At 32.1% G+C, this 19368-nt stretch overlaps 2 protein-coding genes across 3 annotated transcripts; one reads left to right on the top strand and one right to left on the bottom strand.

Moving 5' to 3' along the window:
• The first annotated feature begins 2982 nt into the window (after positions 1-2982).
• On the top strand, positions 2983-5553 carry LOC100242192 (uncharacterized). Its single transcript, XM_002267882.5, has 2 exons — positions 2983-3172; positions 3278-5553. The coding sequence occupies exons 1-2, from the start codon at positions 3052-3054 to the stop codon at positions 5428-5430; spliced, it is 2274 nt and encodes a 757-aa protein (XP_002267918.2). The 5' UTR covers positions 2983-3051; the 3' UTR covers positions 5431-5553.
• Positions 5554-7946: 2393 nt separating this feature from the next.
• On the bottom strand, positions 7947-13702 carry LOC100853251 (toMV resistance protein Tm-2(2)-like). 2 transcript variants are annotated; one of them, XM_059737161.1, is made up of 3 exons: positions 13499-13702; positions 8405-11597; positions 7947-8288 (listed from the first exon to the last, which is right to left on the bottom strand). In XM_059737161.1, exons 2-3 carry the CDS (start codon positions 11560-11562, stop codon positions 8282-8284), a joined length of 3165 nt encoding a protein of 1054 aa, XP_059593144.1. In that variant the 5' UTR covers positions 11563-11597; positions 13499-13702; the 3' UTR covers positions 7947-8281. The 2 variants fall into 2 exon arrangements, with proteins under 2 accessions (XP_059593144.1, XP_059593143.1); XM_059737160.1 differs by lacking the exon at positions 13499-13702 and having other exon boundaries at positions 8405-11671.
• Positions 13703-19368: the final 5666 nt, after the last annotated feature.

Raw genomic sequence — 19368 nt, 5'->3', positions numbered from 1 at the left:
CATCTAGTTTTTACTCTTTGTAATATTTTTTATAATAGAGTGGAATGATTCTCTCTTATCTCTTATTCATGCATATTAACGTAATTTATTGAATCATGTTAAAACCTTATATAATTTTATATGGTTTGTTTTATCCCTTTATGTCCGTAAACTAATTTTGTTTGTATGAAAGTTTTTGTTTGCACAATACTATTTGTTATCACTACCTATGGTGATGGGTTTATGGTGTTGAAGAAATTTTCCTCCACAACTCTATCAGCTACCCTATTTCTAGATAACATATGTAACTATAAAAACGGAAAAGATAAGATGACCCATTTAAATGCCATTAAAAGTTGTGGAGCACATGCATTGCTATTCACATTTCTTACATGTTCATCTATTAATATAGAGGGATGTTCAAACTCACATGCATCAATTTATAGCATTCACATGATGGAGTATTCTTCCTCCATTTATCACTATTCGTTCATATATGATTCATTGATATTAATAATTAAATAATATTCAAATTCAAAATAAAAGTCCATTACTGAATCTAAAGATAGTTTTTGCATATTGAAATCTTTGGTTATGATATAACTATTTTTTTTAAATAAAAAATAATGATAACAATAAAATCATTTTTGACTAATTTTTGTGCATAAATTTTTTGTATTAATTGGATCATTATTTGAATTTTGAGTTATTTTTAAAAATTACTAAACTCGTTAATAAGCCAAACACGTTTTGTTTAATTTGGAGTTTATTTTCTTAATTAAATAATTTATAAAAATATTATATATGTAAAGAAGAATCTAATCAAGTCATTGAAAATAAAGTTTGGTCTATATTTTTAATGTTATTGAGTTCTGTAACTTTATAGTGTTAATTAAATCATTTTTGGAGTTTCAATGTACTTTTTAAAATTAATAAATTTTAAATATCAAGTATACTTTGATTTGAAATTTATTTGCTTAATAAATTTTTTTAGAAAAGTAAAAAAAAATGTTTAAAAAAGCACATATAATTTACTATAAGTGATTTTTTAGAATTTTAAAAATGTTTCATAAAATTAATCCAACACTTAATGTATTTTTTTTTTATAAAAAAAAACACTTTTTAAACTAAAAGTATTTCTTAGAATCAGAATGTCAAAGAAACTCTTAATATGCTTAACCTACTAGACATGATGCATTGACAATGATTGTTATTATTAACTATTTTAATTCACATATGACCAATTTATTAGATTAATTATCATTTGGTTACATGTAATTTTTGTATAAGATACACAAAATTTAAAAAACTTATATTAAAAAAATAATGATTTTTAAAAATATTTAAAAAAATTGAGGTATTAAAATTTTTTATTATCTCAAATTTTAAAGTTTCTAATAAATAATTTTTTGCTAAAATTGAGGTATTAAGATGTTCTACATTTCTAATTTTACAAATAAAAAAAGATAGAAAATGTTCTCAAATGAATGCTAAGAATACTACCCATTTGAATTAGCCTCTAACATTATTCATTAGACAAGATCCACTAAAAATGTTATAGTAAGCAATTAATCATTCCATTTCATAACACAACTCTATTATATTAAGTCTATTATATAAAGTTAAGTTTATTCATTTAAATATGACCTATCCTTTGATAATTGTTAGAGGTTGGTGACTCGAATTCTATTTGATCTAACTTGAAAAAGTCACGGTGTAACATATTTGATGAAGAAAAATTATGAGATTTTGAGGGGCCTGTGTGTTTTTAACAAATAATAGTGTGTTTTTATTATGTTTTTCCCTATTTTGTAATAATAACATTTATAAGTGAGCAATAATTATTCCAATTCACACAATAACTCTATTACATTAAGCCTATTTTGCACATGGGCATCCCATATTTCTATGAGTTATGGGAACCATTTATGGTGGAAGATTATTTATTTATATTGATATTTATTTATTTTTATTTATTTATAGGACTTACAAGATATTTATGTGGGTTTTTGATAAGTTTGTGGTAATTTAAAAAAAAAATTGTAAATTATGGTAATGAAGAAAGTATTAAAAATATATTCAAAGATTTTTAAAAATCATCTCTTCAAGAGACGATTCTTTTCTTATAACTTTTTTTTAAAAAAATAAGTAAATAAATCGTCTTTTTAAAAAGATTTGGCTTTCAATTTTTCTAGTTGACAAAAACTAAGTATAAATTCTTGATCCATTACCATAGTTTACAAATTATTTTTTAAAATTACCACTCTTATCAAATACCAGCTTTTATGTTTTAGTGGACTTTCTATTTAATTAGTTGCATAATACTAATATACGTTTTGAACAAAGATAAAAAGAAAGTTATAATATTAAAGAGATGAATTTTCAAGAAATTTTAGTATATGTTCAATGATAAATAATAAGTTATTTATTAACGAACCCTTTATATAATGTCAGATTGTTCTTGCAAGTAGGGAAAAAAAATCAGAAAAAAAAGACTATACAAACAAACAACAACCATAACAAAATCAAAACAAATGGAAAATAAAAATATATATCACTCACATGATTCATTCATTAAACAAATGAAAAATAGAAAAGTATATCATTCACATGATTCAATGTTCCTTCACCTATCAATACTTTAATTCACATGATCACACCTATTTAAAAGTGAATGATACATACAAGACATGGCTTGTCGGTTTAAATTATTTTTAGTTATTGGAAAGCATTAAGGATAAGATTTTTATTTTTTTTAAGAAAATTGATTTTATTATATTTGGATGCCATAGATAAAAGTAAGGAAACTAACAAAACAGAGAGGAATTCTTCTTCATATTCCTTAAAAGAAGTGGACAAAATTTGTGGAAGTGTATTCCTAGACAGTTTTCATGAATTATAAGCAAGAAAAAATTTATATTTCTTTTTTTTTTTCCCCTATCTTCTTTCCTTTAAACTTTCAGAAATAATAAACTAAAGGTCAAGGGTTGTCAGAGCAGAAAATATGGGCTAGGGAAACTATATAGATTTCTTGATCAATCATAGCTTGTGTTATCCATGTATACCCCTTAAATGAAATGCGTCAAAGCAGGGAAGTTTGGCAGTTGGTGTTTCTTTATAGCAGAAGCTGCAAGTGTTGAATTCCAATCCCCAGATCTTAGATACACTCAGAGAGAAACCATGCCAATTACAGGTGAGCTCACCAGTAAGCCAACTGATCAGCCATTGTCTAATGATCGTTTGGCTTTCAGATAATCTTCTATATTGATCTAACACATTAACCCCATTTTATTTTCAGGTATTGGCAGCTTGATCTTCATGAATAAAAGAAGATCAGTAATGAAAATATTGCCCCAAAGCGTGACAAAACTTTGGAATGAATGGGAAGTCCGGGTATTGGTTTTAATTAGCCTCTTCTTACAGATTGTGCTCATACTGTTAGGCAATCGGAGGAAGTATATACCTTCAAAGTGGATCAGAGTCATCCTTTGGCTTGCTTACTTAGCTGCAGATTGGATTGCAGCAGTTTCTATTGGCGTCCTCTCCAACAGCCAAGGAGATTCTGAAGACGACTCATTGCAACAAACCAATATCATAAGGGCATTTTGGGCACCGTTTCTACTGCTTCACCTTGGCGGCCCGGACACCATTACAGCCTACTCAATGGAAGATAATGAATTATGGTTAAGACACTTGCTGGGGCTAGTCGTCCAGTTTGGAGGGGCATTTTATGTCTTTCTTAGGTCTTGGGAGGGCATGCCCCTTAATATTATGGCCATCCCAATGTTCGTGGCCGGACTCATCAAGTATGGGGAGAGGACTTGGGCTCTAAGGTCTGCGAGCAGCAGTCAGTTTAGAGAGGCCATGCTCCCTCGTCCTGACCCTGGGCCTAATTATGCCAAAATCATGGGCGAGTATACTTTGCAAAGGTCCCAGGGATTTAATGTTTCATTCGAACCAGTGGCTGAGCCTTCTACCAAAGTGAATTGCTTGGATCCAGATGACGAAATTCTCCAAGTTGGTTATGCCTTGTTCATGACTTTCAAGCGATTATTTGCAGATCTCATTCTCACTTTCCAAGATCGCAAGGACAGCCAATCGTTCTTCCACAATACAACTTGGGAGAAAGCTTTTGTAGCGATTGAAGTTGAGCTTGGATTCATGTATGATGTGCTCTATACAAAGGCAAGTGTGACTTATTGTAGATGGGGCCACCTACTCCGTGCGGTGAGTTTATCTTTCACAGTCTCAACATCCGTAGCCTTCTTGCTCATTAACAAGCAAGAGTACGCGACCACTGATTTGATTATAACATTATTGTTGCTGGTTGGTGCAATTGTTCTAGAGATGTATGCCATTATTATACTACTTTCCTCCGATTGGACTATGCTCTGGTTGAGTAAGCACAAAAAACCCCTCAAGGATAGGGTTAAGATGGATCGAGCAAACAAGAGATGGTCTAATTCCATGGCACAATACAATCTACTAAGTCTCTGCCTCAAAGAGAAGCCAATCAAGTATCTTGGACCAGTCCAGAGATTGCCTTACATTTGTGAAATGTTGAAGAAGTATCGCCTTGGTCAACATGAAGGAATTCTCTGGAGATTCTCTCGTGTTTATGAAATGTTGGAGGAGCATAGCTACAAGACTTCTGTGACTGTTTCCACTGATTTGGAAATATTGAATGATTTGAAAGAATTTATCTTTGAACACCTTTCAGATAAATCAAACAGTGCTAAGGAACAATCAGATGCCAATGCAATTTATAAGCAATTATGTGCAGGTAGGGGTGATCTGGTACTCAAGAAAGAGAAATATAATTGTCATAGTATCCTTGGCTGGAGCGTTGAGGAAGACTTTGAACAGAGCATTCTTCTCTGGCACATTGCCACTGATCTCTTGTATCATACCGATAATCAAGACCAAAATCCAAGCTTGGATAAATGTCCAGATTATAGAGCTATGTGCAAGTTGGTGTCAGACTACATGTTGTATCTTCTGGTCATGCGCCCTTCCATGCTTCCTGATGGAATAGGACATATGAGATTTCGAGACAGCCGTGCTGAGGGCATTCAGTTTTTTAAGGACAAGGTCATCATAGAAGGAAGAACCGAGGCTTGCCAAAAGTTACTTGAGGTGAACACTGAAGTTCCACCTCTGCAAGTGGAAGGAGATAAAAGCAAGTCCATGCTATTCGAAGCCTGCAGGCTGGCTAAGTCTCTGCAATCCCTGGAGATAACTGAGAAAGAGAAATGGGAGATGATGTGTGATGTGTGGGTGGAGATGCTGTGTTATGCTGCAAGCCAGTGTGGATGGAATCAGCACGCCAAGCAGCTGAGGCGAGGAGGAGAGCTGCTCACCCATGTGTGGCTTCTCATGGCCCATTTTGGTATAAGTGAACATTTCAAGATTTCACAATGCCACGCAAGGTCTGTGGTGGTTGTGACTTAGGAATACTTGATAGCTCTGGGACCCTTGTTGTGCTTTAACTTTTAATTTAGCAATTTTCATTTTAATGGTTTCTGGCAGTTTGTACTTGTTTGGAAACATTTTCAAAAACCATTATGAAAAACACTTTATGGGAATAATTTTCAAGAACACTTCTACAATCTTTTTAATTGCAACACAAATTTGTGATATAAAAAAATTAGACATGCGTGTCAAAATAAGGGGGCACCATCCTGGTGTCACTTTTAGCAATTTGTGGCTCATCTTCAACAGAAAATGGTTCCAATTTTTTTGAGGTGGCTCCATCCTAACCTCATTTTTGGCATGATGGTATGTCGACTCATTGAACACTTCTCAAATTTTCATCAATCTTTTCAAATTTTTTTGCTTAAGCAAAAGACGTCCAAATTTTCTGAATTGATCTTCAAATAGTCTAAATTTTAAAAAGGTTTACTTGAGGTCATTTGAATATATCTAATCTCCTCAACAAACTTAAAACCTTTGATTAATGGGAAGTTTATTTTATTAATCTTCATTCAACTTTGATATTTTAACTCTACTCATACTTTTATCCTGCCCTAGAATGTTCCAACGAGGCTCTGATAATCCTTATTATTCATAAAAATAGTTGTAAAAATCAAGAAGTAAATGAAAAATGTGACAAAATTGAGCATATATATGTAAGGTTACATATAATTAAGTTTTATGGAGGGTGTGTTTAATGCTAAAATTAAGTTTAGAATGCAATTATTACTCTTATTACCATGCAATGTATGACATGCATCAATCAACTCACAACTATTATTAGTTTTTTTAATACAAGTAACACTCTTGTGTCACTTGTAGAACATTAATGACTAATATCTAATGGTCAACCTCACAATCAACTTTTCAGTATTTGCGATGTATTTAGGTTTCTTATAAAAAAAAAAACATAAATACACTTCATATATAAAACAAATATTTTAAAATTATTATGACTTACAAAAATAATATAAGATATTATAATAATAGAAAAAAACCATCATCACAATATAGATATATTAATTAAAAATGCTAATAATAATTAATTATAATATTAATAGAACTAATATTAATATCACGTACTCATGGTATTTTATAGAGAAACATTTGATAGATTCTCTTAAAAATATTTCCAAAGAAAATGCTTCGATTAAAAACACTTTTCAAATGCATTCTTAGTTTTAGCTTTGCAAAGGTGGATAAATCTCATTTTAAATGGGTTGAGTGGCCATTGCTTCCAATTATATGAGATTAAATAGCATGATCAAAAGGCCAAATTAATCTGTAGTGCTTCTTTCTCTTCTAGTAGGAAAAAGGATGATGTAAGCTTTGAGACTGTATTTAGACCAAATGGATCAACTAGTGGGGAGGATGGGCTATAATCACAACATAAGTTATAGGTATAAAGATTCCAACAGAGGTGGAGGATAATCGATCTGCTTGTTGAGAGTGAATCAATCTTGAGTTCATCTAGATATTTCTAGTTCCTTCAACCAACCTAAAACTTTTGATTTATTGAAATATGACTATATCATCAATCTTCATGAAATTTTGATACTTTATACTCAGATTCCACTCTTACCCCCCGATATCCCAAAGGTTCCCATAACCATCATTATTCATGAAAATAGTCGTAAACATTAAGGACTAAATGAAAAACGTGAGAAAATTGAGAATGTACGAGATAATTACTTATAATTAACTAGTTGGAGAGTACACTTGATACTAAAATTGAACTCAAGATACGACCGTTGCCCTCATTATTATGCAATATATGATATTTGGTAAAACTAATGATGGAAATAATTCTAAAAATCATGCTAATTCCAAAAATCATCCAAATCAGGGTGATGATACAGACTCAGCTATCCTTGCATACTTGTTAAGGACCAACTCCAATTTAGTAGCCATCTCTAGGCTAGTTAACTCCAAAATTTGCTCTCAAGGATTATCTCTAACCTCATTACTGTTGGAAACCAATCTTGCTCAATGTATGGCCATATCAAAGAGTCCTCCTTATGGGGTGTATAGTGGCTGCCAAATCAACTAACACAATCCCATGAATCAAGGCATCAAAATTGATTTTTTTCCTTCTCAATTTTTTTCTCTCATCTTATGTATATATTATCTGTACACTTTCTTGTAATGAAAGAGCACGGTTGTTTTTCATTCAAAATTATTTCTTCATTTGGTTCTTCAAAATCAATCAACCTAATAATAGTTTTCTTTTTTTTTTTACCACAAATCAACAATTATGCTTGACTTTGCATAAATTCCACAAGAAATCACCAATGGCCAATCCTACAAGGCAAACGGTTTGGTATTCCTAATGCATCTTGGCTTCTTATAAAAGACAAATGAAGACACGCAATATACAAGATCAAAACAATGTCATCAACTGAAAGAGGAAATTATTCTTCTTCACGGAAAACTAGAGCCACTAGCTTTCTGCATGGTTATTCCAATCAATCTAAATACACTCACAAAACAAAATATTAAAACATTCAAACCTAGAACTCCATTGAGTATATGATGTCCTGATTATGAAGTTCACAAACAAAGGTTATAAATTCTACCAACAACTACACAACAATATGCATTTGAAGCATCCATTAATGGATACAACCATAGACTGAGCAGAAGGGATAGAAATCCAATCCCAAATGAGCTCCATTACTTGTTGTAACTTAGAACTCACCTCCACGAGTATAATTTGAATATCTGCTCCAATATCAAAACATTGAAATGAAAAGCAAAGCTCAACATGAAGAAGTAGACCAAAACATTCAAACAGGTAGTCACATCCATTGTTTCTTCCCCATATATCTTGTCACAGCCTAATCAAGCATGCAAAAAACAATGTTGCATCAGGTTATAAATTCCGCTAAGCAATCATCTCATGTTCAGCATGTTATATAAACAAAATTTTGAAGAGATTATGTAGTGAACTTACTGAGCAAGTTTAACATCAATCTTCAATAAAGGACTCCTGTCTAACAATTCTTCAGGAAGCGTCGGGGTGGTCCTTTCAGAGTACCTGATCTCCAAATCTCGTAGAGCTTGCAGTGCTCCTTTCTCCACCTTCCAGTCCTCCAGTTGATCTAGCTTCCATAGTTTTAGAACTCGAAGCTGACGAAAGCCTCCCAAAGAGCAATGCATGCTCTTCCCTAAATAAGATTTGGCAAACAATTTAAGACTTCTTAGGTTGGGAAGCTTACCCAGTGACTCCATTGGATCTTTTGTAAGTTCTGATCCAGATAAGGTAAGGTCGATGAGACTAGGTGGGAATTGAGACATAATTGATGGATTCCTCAACCGTCCAAACAAAAAAATGCATGAAAGATTCTGGTGACCTGTTAAAGGCTTCAATTCTAGATCCCAAGGCTGGTTATTATCATCAATGGATTTGACCCTTAAAGACTGAAGATGCTTTAGATTTAGAATCCAGTCAGTTACTGCCTGTACTTGTGATGACATTGCCTTGGGTTGAGATGACATAGCCAATCCCAATTTTCTAAGATTGAGTAACCTGTTTAGGCCATCTCTTACTGGAGTCTCCTCATCTACAAAGAGCCCACACAACGTCTGAAGGGTTGTAAGAGAACCAGTACTTGGTCGGAGCATAAGTTTACTTCGGTAGCCCTCACTCAAGTACAAGTGTCGCAGCTGTTGTAATTTGCAGATTGAAATAGGAAGAGTTTTGATGTTGGTATGCTTTATATCTAGCGTTTGAAGATTCCGCAGCTTGCTTATGGATGAGGGAAGCTTCTCAAGGAAAGTAGATCTCAAGCCAAGGTACCTTAGTTGAGTTAGTTCCCCTAGTGCCTCAGGCAACTTAGGTTTATAAACATTTTCCAGATCAAGCACCCACAGTGATAGGAAGCAACTGCTAGAAATGCATCGCCTCAAAAAATCTCCTATCTCTTCTTCCTGTTCAATTTTTTTTCGAGTATCAAATGACCGAAAAGAGAGGACATCTTGATAGTAACATGTCAAAGAAGTTGAACTTGTGTGGTCACCTCCATGGATATGATCAAAGGTTATATCGTCCCGATCAAGATGATCGACAAGACGACGGATCATGCCATTGCCTGGGAACAACTCAGATCTTGTGTAAATATGATCTCCAAGAGCTCTGGCTCGCTGAGCTTTGGATAACCAGTATTGTGTTAGGGCATCAGGCAGGCGAACAGTTTTAACATTCCCATTAAGCTTCTTCTTTGACAGTTGAACCATTCCCTGGGCGATCAACAGATTCAAACAACTCTCAGCAACATCTTCCGGAGCTTCATTCCTGCCCTCTGTTTGCACCAAATCCTCTGCAACCCACAATGTTATTAATCTTCTTGTTGGGGTATCAGAGTCATGAGGAAATAAAGTTAGAGAAAATAGACATCTCCTCATGTACAAGGACAAATCCTTGTAGATCCTGCAGAGGGTATTGGACCAGACTTTTTCTTGGTCATGACAAAGCTGTTGAAGTGCTCTGGACCACTCCTCAATGGTTGTATCCTTCTGCGAGAGTGATTCTGTCAATTTTACGATCAGGAGTGGCAGCCCCCCACATCTTCTGACAATTTTCTCTTTCAGCTCTTGCAGTTCTGAGGGTATTCTTACCTTCAGAGCATGGGTAAACAATGCCCAACTCTCCTCATCTGCTCGTAGTCGCAATGGGTGAGGATCACTCCTAGTTTTAAGATTTGGAGGAAGACTCATTTTGCGAGTGATCCAAATCATTCTGCTCCTGTTTGATGTATCTGCAAGCACTCTTAACAAGCCGTCCCAGTAACAGAAATGAGAAGGATCATCCATAACTATGAGAGACCTGTTATTAATCAAGAAGGCTTTCAGCTTCTGCATCATTTCTTCGTGTTCACTAGAAACCACTGCACCTCTCGTGACTCTCATCTTGTAGTTCATCAATTGTTTTATTATGTCTAGGAGAATCTGACGTGAATCACCTATGGTTGAAGAAGCAGTTGTAGATGGCCAAGCACGGAATGGGAAGTGATCCACAACAGCTTTATTGTGGAAGATCAACTTTGCCAGGGTTGTCTTTCCAATGCCTTCCATACCCATAATTGGAATCACACGGAAACTCTTATCAGCTGCAAGTAGTCGTGTCGTCATTGCATGGACATCATCATCAAAGCTAGCGAGATGAGGATTTTGTGTTGTTTGCTGTGACGGTATGTGCTTTTCAGATTTTATGAACTCTCTACTTTGACCCTGTACTTGGGTGGCTTTCTCAGGCTTGGAAATTGAGAGTTCTTGGATCTTAGCATATATTTTGTCCATCTTCATGCCAAAATCATGCTGAGATTTGGATTTTCCGAAAGGAGATCCCATCCAGCTTTTCTTTCTGAGCTGTTGGTTATTGTTGATGAAGTCCTCAATTACAACCACAGCAGAAAGGGAAACATCGGACAACTTCTCCATCCAGACCCCTGCTTTATCATCCAAATATACTAATTCTAAGCCTTTCAGAAAACTACTCAGCGACTCCAATTCATCTAGTACCCGCCTGGCCTTCTTCTTAGTATCGGGATGAAGTGCCATCAGAACTAGCAGAGCTGATAGCTTCTCTTTCACTGGGGAAACAACTGTGTCTTCCAGGTTCTGACTAGGTATTGAGAACAAGGGTGACCACTCCATTTCTTCCAAGTATTTAGGAATTCTTGAAGAAAGTGGTACAAGTACTTGGGCAGGAGGAAGATGAGGGATTTTAGACTTGATCATTTCCAGCTTCTTGTGAATTCTGATTACTAAAATGCATCTCTCCCAATTCCCTCCGCTCCTTTGCTTTGCTGCTGATCTGAGTACAAGGTCATCAATCACATCTTCAAAATCATAGGCAACGTCCATTAATTCCTCTGTGAAGTCATAGCCATGAATAACTCCAAGACGCATCAATTTCCTTTGGATCCATTGAACCTCTTCTTCAACTCCAACCAAAACTCCTGGTTCTTGAATCAGCACGACATTGAGTTTCTCCATAACGCGCGATACCGCCAACTCAGCCACCCCTCGTGTGTCTTTGAGCTTCCTAAAGATCTCCCTAGCTTCTTCATCTCTCCCCTCGTCGAACATCCTCATCGCCTCCATCCGCATCTCCCGGGTAGAGTTTCCATGCGACGTTTTCTTCTCTAGGGAAAGGAACAAAATATTATCACACAATTCTTCACTAGAACATAGCTTAATAATTATCAACATATGTAGATTTTGGTTTTCTGTGTAAGCATGAACAATCAGAAATTTTTATTCTTAAGCTATAAAAATTAATGGAAGAATAGAAAAGAAAAGAAAAGAAAACAAAAGAAAAAAGAATGCTAAATGAAATCTTGAAATCTTATGATTCTTATCCTTAGGAAAATGATTGGAGGGTGAAAAAAAAACCATTAGAGGGATGACAAAAGTCTATATATTAGATTAAGACTATTCATTTAAGAATTACCCATAAGACTATTCATCTAAATATGACCATTGATAATGCTCCTAATTAAGGTAATATTTGGATACATGATTAAATAAAGTGCTAAAATGAAAATGTTCTAAATAATCACTTGAAGTGATTTCTAAATAATCAATTGATAGGTTATTTTTCCAACAATCGGTTTTTTATTATATAATATATTATTAAAATAATATCTAAATACGTATTTAGTTTATATCTAAACACCAAGTGTTCGTTTGGATATATTTTCTATTTTCTATTTTTAAAATTAAAAAAATAGTAATAATTTTATATAAAATATAAGAACTTTTAAAAACTTACTTTGAAATATAATAATTTTAAGAATTGTTTAAAAATTTGAGGTATCACAAAAATTTTACAATCTCAAATTTTAAAATTTTAAAATAATTTTTCAAGATATGAGATAAATATATATATATATATACAAAATACTCTATTTTTAAATAGACATCTCTATTTTTATGTAAGCCAACACTAAGCATTTTTTCAAAAAAGTTTTTAACAGAAGCATCAATAACAACAGCGCTACATATATAAGTGCTTTAATCAAATTCACTTCTCTAATTAATATCCAAATTCAAACTAAAACTCTAATAAACTAAGGCAATATTTGGCTCTTATAAAAATCAACAAATTATTTTTATATACTACTTTGCATTTATTTCATTTATTTTAATTCTTCAATGTAAAGATTAGATAATTTAAAAATCCATTGGTTTTTAAGTAATTTTAATTATGTTAGATTTCCTTTGATTTCTTTATAATAAAAATAAACATGAGAAAATAACTTTTTTCTTCTTAATATTGTATTTTTTCTTTCCTTAATTAGTATTTTATAAGAACCAAATATAACCTAAGACTATTGATTAAAAATGAGGGAGAAGACTCTTCAATTATTAAATGAAGATGTTTCCATTCAATACTTACTCTAAAGCTATGTTTGATTTTTGGAAAGCACCAAGAAAAGAAAAAAAGTTAAAAAAAAAAATTGTTTTCTAAGGAAAATCAAATATAATTAAAATTAATTATAAATTTATATAATTTTAAAGTTATTTCATTTTTATATAATGAAAGGAAAATAAGTGAAATGAATTTAAAGTAACATATAAAAATAATTTATTGACTTTAAAACTATCTTTTATTTTCCTTCATTTTTTTTTTCCTCCTACTTTTCTTCTCTATTTTCTTTCAATTACATTTTTCCTCAAATTTTCTGAAACCCAAACATAACCTAAATATATAAATTAATGTGACTCAAGTTGAAATACATACACCCATAACATTTGTGAATTTATTGGTATAAATTGTCTCAAAAATTTTGAGAAAGCTCAAAACATTAATCCAACCTGTTTATGATAGTAAAATTGAGATTTTTATCAGATCTTACATGAACATTTTTTTTTCTTTTCATGTAGTTGGTTTCTAACTTTATAATCTGTTTTGAAAACAAATAAAACAAGAAAAAAACGAAAAAAGAAAAAATGTACTTTCTATTGTTTGACAATCACATTCCGCATGGATCATACATAGACTGATGGGCGAGAAGAAGTGATGAGCAGGCAGCTTAATTACCTGGTGTGAGTGGATGAAACTAGGGAGCAGATCCTGGGCCTGGGGGAGCACAGCCTCAGCTCGAGACAAGCAATTAAAAGAAGAGCATTGGCCTGAGCTTGATCATCTGCACCTAGCTAGGGTTATGTAAATCTTATACATCATTCAAACACAAAATCTCCTCTCAACTCTCATTGCGAAAGCATATTGAGAACTATTCTTGAAAGAAACTATATCATCCAATATATAAAGAAGCACATCCATTGATGTGTAGTTATGGGTTTCTTATATGCTGTTATCCTCTTTTCATTCATTTAAATGCCCTTGGAAAACTGTGAAGCACATGGATTGGCGTTGACATTTTATCAGATGCCCAGTAATAACACTAACAAGTAAACAATAACTATTTCAGTTCACACCATAGCTCTATTAAATTAAGCCTATGCATGCAGCACATGGTATTCCATGGGTTCATGAATGGGTGACAGGTGGATATTGCTCTAGTATGGGCATCCATTCCTATTAGTTATGAGTGTTATGGCAGAAAATTATTTATTTATAATATTGATTTTTAATTTTTATAGGATTTGAAACTTTTCTGCCTTGGTGCACTTTTTGTTAATTAGTTGCATGGTACTGATATACGTTTTGAATAAAGATAAAAAGTGATTAAGTGTTGTTTGGTAACCGTTATTTGCTAACTGTTTTAAAAAACAATTTTGAAAAATAGTTTTTGAAAATTGTTCTATAATTTTTATAGAATAGAAGTCTGTTTGGAATCCTAAAATGTTTTTAACTTATTTTTAAATATGTTTTAAAAATAATTTTTATATCTACCATTTTATTTTTAATTATTCTATATATTTGTATAATTATTTCTTAAATCAATTCCCATAAAACAAGTGAAAAAATAGAAAGTAACTAAAATATATTCTTTAAAAACACCATGTTTTTTGTATTTGATTGTCAAATAAAAAATAGTTTTTTATTGTTAAACATGTCTTTTGTATTTTTTGTTTTAAAAAATAATTCCCAAATATACACTAATATTCAAAAACTTCTTTTAATACATGTTGAATGATACATAATATTTCGTTCTCAATTCAGTTCTTTTGGAATATTAATGGTATAACATGTATAGATATTGCATTAGTGAAATTTTTATGTTTCAATTCAATAATTAAATTTCAATTTCAGTTATGTTTTGAATTTTTAGGACTTACATCTATTTTTGAGCCATGTGAAGAGGGTAAATTCAAAGCTCATGCTCTTTGGAATAAGAGCCTAATGAGAAGAGGGGTGTTTAGAAGAATATGAAATCTATATCAAGTGTCCTAAAAGAGTGCTCCATTTAATATATGTAGTTGGATCCAGAGCATAACACTACAAATAGATTAATATGTAATTAATGGCAACTCAACAACACAAATATATAAAATATTAGACAAAAGTCTTCATGAGTTGATTCCTTTTAAACTAACACACTAATTTCTTATATACATATGAAAGGAAAACCCATTGACTACCCGTATTTTCTTTGCTAATCTCCTACCCGTATTTTCTCCCTCAATCTTGTTGTAATTATACACATACAACTCACCCATATCTCTTATATACAACTCATATATTTTTTAAATCTCCTTAATATTAAAAATAATAATTTTAAAATCTATTTAAAGAAATTAAGGTATTAAAAAAATTTTAGTATCTCAAATTTAAAAATTTTTAAACACAAAATAAAATTTATATATCTTTTTATATAAGATGTTCTACATTTATATAAAAGTTTTTAATTAAAAAAAAAAAAAAACAAACAGAAAGTGTATTCAAATGAATGCTAAGAGTAATACCGACTTGAATCTAGTCTCTAACATTATTCATTAGACATCATCCACTAAAAATGATATAGTGAGCAATTAATCATTCTAATTCATAACACAACTCTATTATATTAAGTTTATTCATTTAAAGGTAACCTACCCAGTAATGACTATTCCAATTCACACCATAACTATATTAAATTAAGCCTATGCATGCAACATATGGTATATTTATGGGTTCATAAATGGGTGACGGTGGATAGCTGCTTTTGTATGGGCATCCACTTCTATGAGTTATGGTAGAAGATTATTTGTTTATAATATTGATATTTAATTTTTACAGGATTTGATTGAAAAAATTTGAAAAACCTTGAGTTTGCCACACAAAAACTATAAAAGTGCAATATTAAAATCATGAAAGCCATGTGAAGGGCCTATCACATGGTTTGATCTCCGCGTTCTTTTGAGCATGAGCCTTGTGAGTTCGTATTCTACAGAAAACCCCGTTCCTAGGATCTTGTGTAGAACATGAACTCTAGATAGTAATCATAGAGTGACACATATCCTAGATTAATAAAATATACAAAGAAGAAAAGGTCCAAGAAGATGAGACCTTAATTTTTTTAGGAACAACGACCCCTTCATATAATAAGTATATATGATTCAATCAAATATATATCATTCACATGATTCAATCATCCTTCACCAATGCTAGCTATTCTTTTAAATATCATAACATGATTGATAATGCTTATTATTAAACAATTAACTATTCCAATTGATACCATAACATTAGCTAGGTGTCATTTGAAAGTCCATGCATGGAGCACATGGATTATTATTTATAATTCTTTTAAAAATTGTCTAAGATTTGACTCTCGTTATGGAAACATAATGCAAAAATATCTCTTATACCATTCTTGAAAGAAACTATATCATCCAATATATAAAGAAGCAAATCGATTGATGTATGGGTATATGGGTTTCTTATATGCTATTATCCACTTTTCATTCATTTAAATGCCCTTGGAAACTGTGAAGCACATGGATTGGCGTTGACATTTTATCAGATGCCCATTAATAACACTAACAAGTAAACAATAACTATTCCAGTTCACACCATAGCCCTATTAAATTAAGCCTATGCATGCAGCACATGGTATTCCATGGGTTCATGAATGGGTGACAGGTGGATATTGCTCTAGTATGGGCATCCATTCCTATTAGTTATGAGTGTTATGGCAGAAAATTATTTATTTATAATATTGTGGACCCCGCATTTCGGCTTGTGCGTTTCCCACTCGATAGCGAACTCGATTTTTATTTGAAAAATGATTTTTATTGATTAAGAAAATGACTTGGAGTCGCCACTTATTTTTGTTTTATTTTTAAAAGGGTAAACAAAATAAGAAAGAAAACCCTAAGTGCGACTCCTTATTTTGGAAAAGGTGATCTTACGAAAAACCGGATCGGACTCGGGGGTCAGGTTACTTATCGGGAAGGTACGGTAAAGACCATAGCACCCCTCTAAGTCCCTAAAGTCGGGTCTCTACTAATACAATGAAATTGACGTGGCAATCAACGAGAAAGTCAATGGATACTCACCTAAATCATGCACAATATGGGAATCAAAACACGCAATAGAGATTGACTAGAATGAGAGTGGATGCGTACCTCGGCCACGAGCCACAATGCGCTATCAAGAAACGGGATTGGCGCACAATTAATGAATACAAAATATAGCTCATACATATCGGAGTGCAAAACGAGGCTCAAGCAAAATACATTAAGCACGACAATTAACAATCAAAAGGGATCAAACATAGGGCCCTCACCAAAGCCCAATTTATTGTTCATGGACTAGTCTCACAAATTCCGTGTTTCGGGATCATGAAGAATTCATCATTGCTTATGTAAAATCAAGAAAATCATAAGATTATTTAGGAGCTGAAACGGAATTAAAACTATTTGAGTGAAAACTGGATTCTTGGAATTTGTTTGAAAATCGGGGGTCTTGGGAATTAAATTTAAGAGTTGGAATTTTAGAGATTAAATTATAAAGAAATTAGAATTTCGGAAATTGGAAATTAAGTTCGGAAATTGGAATTTTAAAGAATTGTTTAAAATGGAATTCTAGAATAAACGAATAAAATGATAATAATTAAATAGATTAATGTGAATATTGGAATTTTTGGAATTAGAAATTAAATTTCGAAAGTCGAAAATTTTAATGAATTGTTTAAGATGAAATTTTAGAATAAATAAATAAATAAAATAATAATAATTAAATAGATAAATGTGAATATTGTAATTTTTTGGAATTAGAAATTAAAAACGAAAGTCGAAAATTTAGATGAATTATTTAAAATGGAATTTTAGAATAAATAAATGAGATAAAATAATTGAATAAATTAATGTGAATATGGGAATTTTCGGGACTTATTTCGGAAATCGGAAGTTTTAAAGAATTGATTTAAAATAAAGTTTTGAAATAAATAAATAAAATACTAATGATTAAATAAATTAATGTAAATATGGAAATTTTTGGGATTAGGAATTTAATTCGGAAATAAAAGGTTTTAAAGAATTGATTTAAAATGGAGTTTTTTTAAAAAAATAAAAAAATAAATAAAATACTAATAATTAAATAAATTAATATGAATACAAAAATTTTCAGGATTAGGAATTTAATTCGGAAATCAAAGATTTTTAAGAATTGATTTAAAATGGAGTTTTGAAATAAATAAATAAAATACTAATGATTAAATAAATTAATGGAAAAATTAGAATTTCTGAAATTGGGATTAAATTTAGAAAGCGGAATTTTGAAGAGTTGTTTAAAGATTGAGTTTCAAAATAAACAAATAAATAAATGAATAAAAGGATAATGAATAACTTAATGTAAAAATTGGAATTTCGAAAATTGGGATCAAATTTAAAAATCGGAATTTTGAAAAGGAAGTTTGAGAATTAAATTTAAGTAAATGGAATTTTAAAGAATTGTTTGGGAATAGAATTTCTGAAAATTGGGTTTGAAGGGAATTTGAAAACTTATTTGAATGTGATATTTTAAAAAAAATTAAGTTTGGAATTGTGGAATTTTTGAAAAATTAATTTTAAGAATTTGAATCCCGGATAATTAAATTCAAAATTAAAACTTTAGAAAATTATCATGAGAATTTTTTTTTTTTGTTTTTATAAAGATAAAGATAAATAAATAAATTGGAGCTACGGAAAAATGGAATTTCAAAAATTAGAATTATGCAAACTAATTTTAAAATTAAACTTTAGAAGATTGTTTCGAAAATGATGTTTATCTCGTTTTATTTTATTGTATTATTCATTTATTTCATTTTATTATTATTATTATTATTATTATATATTTTAAAAGTCAGACATGGCAGTGGGTATTTGGGCTTCTTTGGATAGGAAAATGGCTTGGAGAAGAACAGTGGCAGAGCAATAGGAAGGACACCGACAACGGGGTAATGAGCTGCAAAAAAATCAAATTGGTTGGCGGCGACGGGGTGAGGCAGATTGAGATCTGGGGCCGAAAGACCGACGATTACACCCGGAGACGGCGCCTCTCAACTAGAAGACTCCATGGTGCTGCTACTGCTCGTGGTTGGCTTCTAAGGCTGATGCTGGTGATTATGATTCTCATTTTGAATCTGATATTGACTCGATTGCTGAAGCGGCATGGTCAACGGAAACGTCGGAGATGTCGACGGAAAATTAGTCTTGGCCTTGGGATGCATCCTCCACGGAGTCGAAAGTGTTTGAACCAGACCCGAGTTTTCTTCCGTGGGTCCTGGATCTTTGCAGCAAACCTGCCAAACGGCCTCTTGCGCACGCCTCTATAGTGGATCTCCTCGTTTCCGATAGCCCGGCGGCTACATCGAAAATTTTGCCTCTCGGCGCCCTTCGCTTCGTGTTCTGGTATGAGTGTTTTTGGAAGCATTGAACGGAAACGAAAACAGAGGGACATAGAGAGAGGAAAACAATAATAATAATAAGGGAGAAATGGCAACGTCGACCGACTCATGATAACCCGAGAAACCAACGAGAATA

The sequence above is a fragment of the Vitis vinifera genome, chromosome 5 (assembly GCF_030704535.1).
Source record: "Vitis vinifera cultivar Pinot Noir 40024 chromosome 5, ASM3070453v1".
NCBI classification, from domain to species: Eukaryota; Viridiplantae; Streptophyta; class Magnoliopsida; order Vitales; family Vitaceae; genus Vitis; species Vitis vinifera.
Note: the sequence above shows the minus strand (reverse complement) of the source record. Positions and strands in the feature narration are given on the sequence as shown.

Coding starts and splice junctions, on each gene's coding strand:
- LOC100242192 (XM_002267882.5), top strand. CDS start 3,052: ATGAAATGCGTCAAAGCAGGGAAGTTTGGCAGTTGGTGTTTCTTTATA. Junction 3,173..3,277: donor AGAAACCATGCCAATTACAG/GTGAGCTCACCA, acceptor TTTTATTTTCAG/GTATTGGCAGCTTGATCTTC.
- LOC100853251 (XM_059737160.1), bottom strand. CDS start 11,664: ATGTTGATAATTATTAAGCTATGTTCTAGTGAAGAATTGTGTGATAAT.